Source organism: Streptopelia decaocto (assembly GCF_964273445.1).
Source record: "Streptopelia decaocto genome assembly, chromosome: 1".
NCBI lineage: Eukaryota > Metazoa > Chordata > Aves > Columbiformes > Columbidae > Streptopelia > Streptopelia decaocto.
This window is the reverse complement of record NC_138663.1, coordinates 179,848,294-179,860,324: the sequence shown is the minus strand read 5'-3', so window position 1 is coordinate 179,860,324 and position 12,031 is coordinate 179,848,294. Positions and strand designations below refer to the sequence as shown.

Here is a 12,031-nt window from a genome sequence, read left to right as displayed (position 1 = left end):
CTCACTGAAGGTATCTGCATTTTCACCTAAGATTTTATCCTCTATTCCTCACACTGAAGTAGTAAAGTCAAAGTAAAAAATTTTCTGATTGAGCAGAATTGAAAGGCAGAATTGAGTTGTGTAGGATCACTGCCTTAGGATTTATTTGACCATCAGTTTTTAGTTTCACTTTCATCTTTCTTTGTATGCACCTGCAAAATGGAAACCAGCAAAACCCCTAGAGTTTATCTCCCTCTTTCATAGGCAAATTTGAAGTGCTGGGGTGAAAAATTGTCAGAAATGTGGTTTTCAGCCAGACCTCAGTGTGTTTATGCTGAACAGTCTATTCCAAGACTGCATGAAGTGTTGTTGACTGTTTTATTAGTACAGATCAGCTCTGCTGTCACCCTATGACTCCAGCCTGCTTGGGTGCTGTGGTTGAGATGACCAAGGCGAGCTTCAGCTGGAGGATGACTCAGCAGTGCATGGATTGGTATGTGTTACAGCTCAGAGTCCAGCCAGGGGTGTGTCTTATAGGGAATTGAAACTGAAACTCCAAGTTTTGCGGTTTTCCCTAGCCCTAGCTGCAATACTCCTTGCTGAACAAGGCAAGGTACTCCTGAAACAATGTCTGGGTTTGAAGGATGGAGGGAAGGCAGCAGGTACAGGACGGCTGCTGCCTCCAGTACCCCATTTTCCTCTCGAGGTTACCTCTGGGATGGCAACAGTACAAGAGAGGAAGCTGAAAACCCTCCGAAGCTGACAGCATCTGAAGAGGAGAAAAGCAACCAAGAATCAGCCTACCGACAACAGCAAGAGCAGTAGTAAGTAGCAAGGAGTCTGGCTGAGATGGTGTTGGGTTTTTGTTCCCCACCTTGAGGAGTGCACCTTTACAGGCAGAAATATTTTATAGAGAGATTGTGAAGGGGACTGGGCACACAAGAAGCTTGTCCTCTCAGAGCCACCTGCAGTCAGCCTGAAACCTGCCTATGAATGACACATCCTACATGGGACTTGAGTTCTTCTGACAGGCTTTGTGGTGGTGTAGCATATACCTTGTGTGATAGCAGTGGCCACTTCTCTACATTTGATATTGCTATATATAGTGTTGGTTTCTTGGCATCTTTTTCCAAAATGAAATTTCAAATCCTGTTTTAGCTCCCTGTTTCCTGTCTCCTAATATTTCATATTGGAAAGTCTAAAAATACATCCTTTGACTTAGGAAATGGATATAGACTGCATTTCAGCACTGATCTGAATGCAGTCCAGGACACAGAACAGCTTCTAACAACCTTATTCTGACAAAAATAAAGCCAAAGCTTCAGCCCTTTGTTTCATTTTAGGCTTTGTTGGGATCTATGTTCAGTACATCTATGGTTGTCCAGTGACAATGCTTAGGTGGCTTGTATAAGCTCTAGTTTGCAGATATAACACAGAATAGAAACTGACAGTAATGTGGGTGTATTTTATGCACGTGTGCTTAATACATATATGCATAGCTGACCAAAGGGAATTGTTTACAGTGTTTTTCCCCAAATGTGCTTTTTTCTGAGCTGTTAGTAACAGTGCATGTAATGCTATTATTATTATGTGCTGAGTTTGCTTAGCTTTCGTGTTCTTTCGCTGCCTTTCAAAGCTCAGCTGACAGAAGCTGAAGGCTGTTTCAGTTTCCTTTCCCTTCTTTCTGGATGAAGAAGGTGGAGCCACGCTGTGAAAGAGGTGGTCACAAGCAGCAACCAGCAGCTTTCTGCCGTAACCCATGAATGCTTGCCTACTAGGTAGTAATGATCCAGGGACTACTAAGAGCTGCGTAGCTTTGAAATCTGACAGCATTTTAATGACTTACTTTCAGGAGAGCAAACAACCATTCTCGAGTTACAGTTGGCGTTTATTTTCTGCCACTTCCAAACATGAAAGGCCGTCTGTCTTGCCTGCCCTCACACTGGCATATATCCACAGTACAGCAGGAACAGCCCTTGTTACTTGTCATGTTTGTGCTATGCGCATTTTCTTGCCTTTTTTTTTTTTTTTGGTAGGGGGAATAGTGGGAGTTTTCCCATAACTGCCTTTCCCCAGATTTAGTCTGGGGTACAAACCCCTTGGTATAGTTTAGGTAGATACTTAATCAGTTGGTTAACCAAAGCTCCTTGTGGAATTTAAGACTAGAGCAAATATATCTACACAGATTCTGACCAGATGGTAGGATCTCCCATAAAACTTGGAAGAATAAATTAAAGCCCTGTTCCCTTTTTCATCTTTATATGATGCTTGCAGACAGAAAGCTGTTGGGTATCTTCTGCAGGGACTGTGTGCTTAGTATTTTTTGCTATGCGATATGAAATTGTCTCTGTGTCTGCATAAAGCTGTAACAAAGAATTCATTCCTAAGCCTGGAGTGTGCAAATTAAAGTCTGTAGTAGCGTGTAGTTATGCGAAGGAGGAATGAAGGAAAAGCAGGTTCAAACCAACCATGTAATATGAGTGGGAAACCAATACTCAAAAAATAAGTGAACAAAATTGGGGTTTGCTCCCATCTCTCCAGAAGGCAGATGCTAACTATCAGTTTGAAGAGGAGGCCACTTAAACTGTGATTTCCTTAACTAATCCTGATTAAAATGGTAGAAGGTATCTGAAATGCTAAAGCAGAGGAGATTTTTATTCTTAAAACAAAAATTAATTGTTGCATTCATTGTTATATCTTTGTTCTGTCATTTCAAGTTACCTTTCAAGAAAGGTCTCAGATCAAGTCACATTTCAACAGTGATAAAGCTGACACGACCTTTTGGCCATCAGTCCTTTTGAACATGTTCCTTAAAACTGAAATATTATGACACCCTCAGAATAGCCCACATTTTCAGGCTCTGGGATAACCAAGGGTTGAACAGATCAGTTTTGAGAGCTAAAGGCATAGACCATCACTAGAAGAAAAAAACCACACAGACCAGCATTAACCTAGAAGGCTTTCAGGAGTATTTGTAGCAGAGGGAACATGAGGGGCCTGAGTAGGATACCTGTGTGCCAAGGAGTGGCTCTGTTCCAACTTGTTTGCTGCTTGCTGTTTTCTGGAAATAGCCAGGATATGGTTTTCTGCCAGTAAAGCAGGAGTTGGAATCTCTGTTGAAGTCTCTGAGTATGTAACTGAGTTATTTCCACACAAAGTCTCAGTCTTTGGGCTGCGCTTTGGAGAAATTGGGAGTGGGAAAACACCTTAGCAGCTTCTTAAGGTGGGATCAGGTGACTTTTCATGGAGACTGGGCACATAAGATACATGTGGGATGTGTCATGTTGTAGCCACATCCACTAATCAATATTTAAACTTGACTATTAAAAAGTACAAAGTGGGCAACTGGTATGAGAGAGTAATTTTTCTCTTGCTTTGGGAAAACCCTTATATGATATGTCAAAGCTGAGAAGTGATAATAAAATGGCCCTAATTAAGTTAAGAAGAATACTTGTTCAAATGCAAAATTGAAATGAAGCTTTACACATCCCCCTTCAGTTATATATAGGATGTGGTTTCAGGCAATGGAGAAAAAAATCATCAGGGTGACAGGTGCTTGAAACTGCTTATAATAATAAGCTTGCATTTAAGTTACTTCACTTTGTCTGCTAAGTGCCATGAAATTAGCTTGTAGAAAGTGGATTCCCAAATTGCCCCTGTTCATGTCTATTCAGAGACAAAAGTCTATACAGAAGAAAAGGTGGAGGAAATTGGGGAAATTAGAGGCTAAACTATAGCTGGTGCCTGAGAAAGAAAACGCTGGCCCCAGTCAGCCGTCTGTCCTTGGCGCCATTAAAGCTGGCAAGAATAATATTGGTTCTGGTAAAATCCATTAAAAAAAAAATCAAAATCATAATATCTGAAGATATATTGTTGCAGAGCTGGTAACAGTCCCTCATTGTTCTGTGTGTTAGCAGAATTACTAGAATGCTTGACTTGCAAAATTGTATTCTTTGACTGCAGGAGCCAAATCTGTCAGGGCTTTCTTTCCTTCCTTTTCCAATCTTCATCCTGAATTAAAAAACAAAACAAAACAAAACAAACAAAAAACAAAAACAAAAACTAAAAATGACCAAAACTATAATGTTGTAAGACATCTCAATTTTTTGCTGGTGGAGTATACTTAGCTGTTCTGAAAATTTTACTTTTTTTTTTTTTTCTTCACAATCTGAAATTTCTCTTTAAAAACACCTTATCAGTATATGAAACTGGAGGCAGATGCTTAGCAAAATGCTTGTTTTGCCCACTGTTCTGCAACTGGTGGAAGTGCTAGAAGGGTAATCTGAATTACAGACAGTCTGTTTAGAGTTGAGTTCTGCATTTGCTGCAGAGGAGAAATCTCCCAGCTCTCTCTTTCAGGCTGATGGACTAATCATTAACAGCCCAGTGGGGCGATTCAGAGATGCCTGGCTTCGATGTGGTCAGAAGCCAGTCTTATCTCCAGCTGAGTGTTTGGTGGCAGGGTCTCTGTCAGAGGATAACTATGCACTAAGATTTCTGTTAGGCTGGATGATGGGGTTGCTGTGTTCCTCGCAATGTGTGTGTGGGGGAAAGGAGCTCCTTTTAACTGTTGTGTTAGAAAGCTTTCTTAGAAGAACTTGGTTTGCACAAGACCCGACGTTCCCTTGATGCATAGTGTGGTGAGGAGCTGTGGTGAGACAATGAATAAGGAACATATTGGAGGATATTGTGAGCAGGGGCAATAAAAGGACAACAAATACTGTGGTGCAGAGGCAGAGGAGGAGGAGAAAATATGTTGTTGAAAACAAAGCAGGAGAAGCAGAGATGAATATGCCACCAGTTTAGGTCTTAATCTTCCTGTGATACAGCCTCTGACCTGCTCAGCTCTCCAAGCATGCTGGCAAGCCTGACTCACAACACACGGACGCCTCTGCGGGGGGTGGCTGGGCTCTGTGCTGGTGTTGCCAAGCCCAGTGCCTGGCCTGTCCAACGTATGGATGCTCTGTGCTCCTCATGGCTGGCGTTTGCCAGGTGCTCCAGCTGGCTCTGGCATGCTCACTGCATCTCTGGCACTGTGCTGTGCTGAGGTAACCGAGCTGCTTTGGGACCTGGGGACAGAACAAACACGGCTGTAGCTGACTTCATAGACTTTGCTGGTTCATAGAATCATAAAATGTCCTGAGTTGGAAGGGACCCACGAGGATTATTGTGTCCAACTCCTGTCCCTGCACAGGACAACCCCACAGTTCACACCATGTGTCTGAGGGCGTTGTCCAGTCTCTTCTTGAACACTGTCAGGCTTGGGGCCGTGACACCTCCCTGGGGAGCCTAGGGGTCTGATGTTAGTCTGCCACATTGCCACAGCAAACTCTCTCCTGTTGGAGTAGTCAGCCCACGAGTGTATGCTGACTAATGGCACATTAGCATTTTCAATGAAGAGAGAAAGCTGTTCTGTGAGCTGAGTTTGGGCTGAGAGCTACCCCTTTGGCTCCCTGGTTTGATCTGTCACTGTGATGATTTCCCTGAAGGTTTAGAGCATGGTTGAGATCATCTTCCAGCACTGATGTGTTTACTGCACCAGTGGGGTGCAGGTTGAAGTGCCTGCTGTTCTTACCACTGTGCTATCACACACTGAGCCCAAACCAAGCTCCTGAATCCAAGCCTCATCTTAACTCCTGGAAATTCAGTTCTGAGTTTCAGTTTTTCTCTTCGAACCAAATTTTAACTTCGGGAATTTCTCTATGAGCTTGTGGGTACTGGGGAATTGGGATCTGGTTGTTTTCCTGCTTGTCTCTGACTCAGCCCTTCTCGTGGGTCTCTTTCTGCTGCTGTTTTCCTTCTTGCTCTTTCCCTGTGCAAGTTCACTTCTGCAGGTTTTAACTCTGTTTTATCCCAAGGCCTCACTATGGCAAAAATATTGCCCATTTTAATGAATGCTTTAGCTAACCAGGGGAGCCAGACACAGAAGTGAGTTATCCTGGCTTAATAAGCTTCCAGACATCAGCTGAACTGTGATAATCAAGTGCACTGCTAGCCTGCAGCAAACACAAGACAAAGACCTCTAACGTAGACTTTTTATGATAAATGTGTTCTGCTAATGCAGTTTATTTTCTGCCTCTTGTGTTAAGAACGTGCGTGCAGCTAGGGTGAATCTGACAGTGTATGATATTAAGCGCCAGTAATTCACTTATGTCTCTGAGCTGTAAACTGATAAGATGCTGTTGCTGATAAAGATGGAAAGCCAGAGCTCCAAGCCTGCACGCAAGGTTTGAACACCCTCTCAGGGTTCTGCTTATGGCACTGCTGGGGCATGGAGCGTATTGCTCAAGTGAGGTCTAGAACTGTGGCTGACAGTGACTGTTAGCATTTGGCCATGGGTGCATTGCAAAATAGTGATACCTACAGGACAGTTGTCTGCTTGCTGGGATGTGGCGTCTTGTAGCTTTCCATGGTGCTTAGCAGCATATGGCTGCTGCATCAATCATGGGAGCCTTGGTGAAAAAAGTACTGTGGTCACGTAGACTTGACCACTCTTGAAACAGTTCTGGATAATTTAATGCAAAGTTCAGCTCAGCATGTCTTTGAAGGAGATTCAGAAATTGTCTTTGGCAGTTTGCTTTTTTTTTTTCTTTTAAATTCAGTCTTAATATATTATTGAATGCAGTATTTTACTTATATCTTCCAGCTTAAGTTGTACATATATAAAGTACTTATTTTTCTCTCTTTGCTTAATATATGCATGCACATGCTCACTGGTGTGCACATAAGCATGTGTGCAAATACGTATCTGTGTGTGTGTGCATTTTTTTCTCGTGCTTATGTCTTCATTGATTACTGATTGATTTCCTTTCTATGGAGTCCTTCCTCCAGACTGAACCTGCCCAGTTCTTTTTCCCATTCTTTAGTCAATTGTGTTGCTCTCCAATTGCATTCTCCTAGGTTTCTGTATTTTACAGAGAGCACATTGCCCGGCAGAGCAGAATATTTAGCTTTCAGCTTTGTGGCATTCATGTACCGATGCACCCACAGTATAAAACACAGTGGAACTGGAAATAGTTTATAACAGCCATTACTTTTGTAACTCTTTAGACTATTTCACACTTCATTTGGAAGGCTTCCCAGTGGTAGACAGCTGAAGTAGGCTTGAGGAAAAACTGAAGGGCATAGCTCTGCAAAAAACATCATCGCTGAACAGCAGTTATCCTATATTTATTCAATTTTAGAAATAAACTATTTTATACAAACCAAAAAGAAAGTAGGACAAAGGTTTATCTGGTCTGTACTCTGAAAGCATTGGAAATGTGTCCTTGAACAGTGCTAGTTAAATGAGCAGAGTTACACACAAGCTTAAAAATTTAAGATTGCAGGCATGGTGTTCTCTGTGTTGCTGATCATTCAAGCTGTAGACTACCTTTGCAGATTTTCCTATGACTGCAGTGTATGTCTCTCCTCTCTTATCTAGGTATTTCTCTTCCCACTACTGTGGTATTTTATGTCTTTATGTTTAAAAAATCATATGAGGTTGCTTTTTGTCTTTATTTAAATACAGATACTTTCTCTGATTGGATTATAACTTTCTTTTTCATGTTAATATCTGCACGCTCTGTGTAATTAGTCAATACATTTCCATTTTCTGTGGAGGCAAACTGAAAAAGGTCTAATCAAGATTAGTATGATCTATAAAGGTAGAAAACGATTTGTTTCTCTATTTTGAAGAGCTGTAACCTGGATAAGTCATTTGTCCTGCCTCCTCCAGTGACTTCTGTATTTTTATTTATAAAACAATCCTACCTCAAAGGTAGGCTTAAGCCATGTAACAATAAGAATCATTATTAGTGAAGCTGAGAAGTTAAATTCTTTATCATCTTTTTTGGTTGTGGATTTTGAAGCACTTCGTTTATTGGTATAAAGTACAAAAGGTCTGCACATCGCTGATAGCTTCAGATCTTCACATTTCCTTAATTGCTACCCAGGTAAGTAGGATAATTTGCTTCAGGCTTATGGCTACTGTGGCAACTCAGAAACTGACTGGAATATTAAATTGACAGGCTGTAGCGGGTTTTGTAGGCTTTGCTGGATCAGAGGTTTTGTCTGAACAAAGAAATGACATGCAATATCCTGCAAAGTGGCTAAAACACAAGGTGAAACCTGGTGGTGGGGTTTTGCATTAACCTTCTTTCCTTTAAAAAAAAAAAAACCTCAAGAAAATGAGGGATGCTAGGTGTTGATTTTAGTTTTAGCATTAGAACTGGTAGGGCAGATGGAGTCTCTCAGGCAAGAGCTTGTCTGGCTCCACTCTTGCTGTAGGCTGGAAAAGCGAGGACCAGCTCACACCCTGACTTTCACCCACCCACAAGAAGTTTACCTTGGGCTCACTTCTCCTTCCCCCTGATCCCAGTACCCAAAGATACACTCTTAAATGTCTATCTTTCCAGAGACTAAGGTGAGCACTATGAAGTTAGATAAACTCAATAATAGTATAAGCACTAGATAAAAGACAACCAGAAGTTGGTATCCTGTTCTCTCTTTCCCTCCCCCTGTGGAGATTTGAAATCCTAATTTTACTTTAACTTTGCCTTTATTTCAATAACATAGAGACCAAGTTGGCCTTTAAGTGAGCATTCTTTTCACTACAATGACTCTTGTGCTGCTCTTTGGAAAACAGAGCAGCGATTTCCCTGGTACTAAGAGTAGTGTCGCCTCTACCCCCTTCATAAAGTGATTGATATTGGCTATATTTCATGTGCTGTCCTTCTGAGCTCCTGGATAATGACCACAGTCAGATGTCAGAAGAGTGGCCCCAATCTGGCCTCCCAGACTCAAAACCTTCCAGCTAAAAAGCAGAAGCAGAGAGAGGAAATGATTCAAGGCATAAGGGCTGGATTTGATACTGTGATTTCTCATGCATGTGCAGACATGGAGGAGTCCATGCTTTCAGTTCCTAATTTGAAACAAAACCTGAAGTCATCAGATATGTCAGATGATATAAAAACTCTCCTGCCCTCTAGTGCTGTGAAGCAGTGGGATGTCTGAGATGCGGTGATGTTTGTGTGGGGAAGATATGTAGTCTGGCAACTCACAATTCCAGCCATTTTTTTCACTGACAGAAGGAGAGGAGTGTAAAAGGTACTTAATAATTTTAGTGTATGAACTTGAGAGAAATATGATCTTAATATCTGAAACAGCCAAGCAAAACCTACTAAAAAAAATATTGAAACTGATAATCCATACAGCAGCTTGTCAAAGGCAGTTTGGGATAAATTGTAAATGCTACTACTCAGTCAAATAAAGAAAAATCTGAAAAAAACATCAGTGATGGGGAATGTTATGCCATAAGCAAGATGGGTTGTCAAAACTTCTTTTAAGTAACTGTTGTGCTGCAAACGCTGGAGGGGGGGGTTACTGCTCTCCAGCTCCTGCCTTTGAGGGTCTGGGATTTGGTGGAGAGGTGAAGAACAGTCTCACGGGCACCAGAGTAAGCTGCCGGGAAAGAAAAAGATCATATTAAGTGGCACCATTAAAGCTCGCAACTCTATCTTTACTAGTTTAATCTCATAAATTAATCCACATCCTCCTAGAATAAGTCTTCAAAGAGAAAGGGGTAATTGGATATAAATACTTTCCTTCTCAAACCTTGAATTACAGTGATATGGCAGCAGGCAGCTTTTTGCACTTTGATCTTTTTGCATGATTTTCATACCCCTTTTTAGCCTTAGTCTCAGGCCTCATTCTCTCATTACTTTTTCATGGCCAACTGTGCTCCCTCTGCTTCACGGCTTGTCCTCTAGCCACCCCTTCTGGCCCTTTCTTCTTTTCAGACGCTCAGCTTTTGCTCCTCTTTATTCTTTGTTTTCATCTCTTCTCCTCAGGTCTTCACCGCAATGAAGTCAGATGAAATATTTGTCCCCATGCGTGCAGATAAAACCCCTCCAAATGCTGCAGAGAGGTGTGAGCTTAATCTGAAGTGCGGAGACAACTGCTGCTCAGTGCATTTCTGGTAAACCTCACCCCCTGGCTCAGCTCCTGCTGAAGTGTAGTCTCATACTCACACAATACACCATGTAGATAAACCTCTATGTTTTCTCCAAGTGGAACTGACATATTTTCATCACTCTTTTGATCACCTTGAGTCTCTAATGCACTCTGAACCCTGTCCTGCTTCTTTGCTGTCACGTTAGATTGATAGCTCCTTGAGACAGCAACTGCATTTTGAATTAAGTTGAGCAAAACAAGGCCTTTGTCCTGCTTCAGTGAGTTGCTCCTTAGGTATGACAGCAAGATAAATATGCCCAAGGAATTCCCCATGCCTGACACACATAAGGCTGAGAGAGGTGGGTCTGTTCAGCCCGGAGAAGAGAAGTCTGAGAGGGGATCTTATCAGTGCTTATAAATATCTCAAAGATGGGTGTCAAGAGGATGGGACCAGACTCCTTTCAGTGGCACCCAATGACAGGATGAGAGGCAATGGGCACAGACTGAAGCACAGGAGTTCCATCTGAATATGAGGAGAAACTTCCTTACTTGGAGGGTGCCAGAGCACTGGAACAGGCTGCCCAGAGAGGCTGTGGAGTCTCGTTCTCTGGAGACATTCAAAACCCGCCTGGACACATTCCTGTGTGATCTGCTCTGGTGAACCTGCTTTAGCAGGTGGGTTGGACTAGATGATGTCCGTAGGTCCCTTCCAACCCCAACCATTCTGTGATTCTGTGACAAGGAAACTGAGGCTTAGGCTGCGAGCAAATCACATGGGTCCATCACAAACAATATGATTTTGCACACTCCTTAGACAACTCTTGGGCAAAACTGCCTAAATCCATGAAGTGCTTCATGCCCTCAAGGTATGGGGTGGGACTGCCAGCACCAGTGCTCTTCCCAGTAGACAATGGTCCTCCTCTGTGCTTGAGCAAGCTGTGAAAATAGTCTACTGTGTGAAGCATTTTGATTCAGGGAAGCCATTTGATTTGAAAAGGCTGAGATTTGAGGTCAGCAGTCTAGAATGAGACTTGCGTAAGAAAAGTGAACGCTATGCTAAAAGTTTCTGAAAATTTTGTCTTCAGTATTTGCCACCAACTCCATATAAAATAAGTATTTCTAGATTATTTATCAAAAGTTCCTGAAGAGCTGAATCAAAATAAATACTGTTTTTTATATGAAGCTATTTGCCACAATGGCAGAAAACTGACTTTGCTGATGAAGGAACCCCCTTCTAGTCCTGGTTTTCTGTAGACAGGAAAAATAAGAGTGTTTCTTTCATTTTAGTGTCAACCCGTATGTCTTGATAACTCCAAATGAAACCAGAAGAAACAAGTTGCAACAAAGTAAGTTATCTAATACAGTAATACATTATTTCTACTTGAATAAGCTTAGCGGTTTGTGCACTTTACTCGCTTTACTGCCCTTGCAACTTTTATCCTCATTTTTACAATGCTTTTATATCTGCAGCGGTGACAGTGAAGTCAGTTCTGTGAGCGATATTCATCATCATGTAGGTTTTTCTTAAGATTAACTTCTCATCTGACTAAACTTCATGCAGAATAAGTCTTGTTCAGGAAACGGTTTTTGGTAATTTCAGTGCTGGAGCTGTTCAAGCTGGCTTCTACAAGACTCAGCTGGAATTAGCTCTATTCCACTATTACAGGATCGAATTCAGATTGGAGAATCAGAATTTGAACTCTCTCTGGGCTAGGGGGAGGAAGAAAAAAGATATAAATAATATATATTTTGGAAAATACTCTCATGTGGAGAAAAAGCAACTAGAACCACTGTTGGTTCTTGAATCTCCATGTAATGATTGTAGGGGGGCTCTTTTAATGGAGCTGGGAAAGATCATTTTAGATGTTCACTTTCGCATGACTTTGTGTCTTGCTGGTGAAAGTAGCTAAGAGGAACACCCTGAACCTCCACCACAAAGATTAGGCACATGCCAGAAAGGATTCATTGGCAAAGTTATAGCAAGAGTCAGTCATGAAATTCTGTATTCAGAGCTGAACAAGCACTGCAGTCCTATACTCTTGGCTCTTTATTTGTGAAAGAAATGGAAGCTGAAGGAGTGTCAGTCAGCACTCGCATTTTGGGCCCTCAAAGAACAGTG

General features: G+C 41.9%; 1 protein-coding gene across 2 annotated transcripts in view; it reads left to right on the top strand.

The window, feature by feature from the left end:
• Positions 1-522: 522 nt before the first annotated feature.
• Positions 523-12,031, top strand: part of EPSTI1 (epithelial stromal interaction 1) — a 50,919-nt gene continuing 39,410 nt past the window's right edge. Inside the window, exons 1-2 of one of the 2 annotated variants that reach the window (XM_082075952.1) lie at positions 523-803; positions 11,200-11,258. In XM_082075952.1, coding sequence (XP_081932078.1) covers positions 607-803; positions 11,200-11,258 — 256 coding nt within the window. In that variant the 5' untranslated portion in view covers positions 523-606. The remainder of the gene's footprint in view (positions 804-11,199; positions 11,259-12,031) is intronic. The other variant, XM_082075951.1, reaches the window with a different exon arrangement.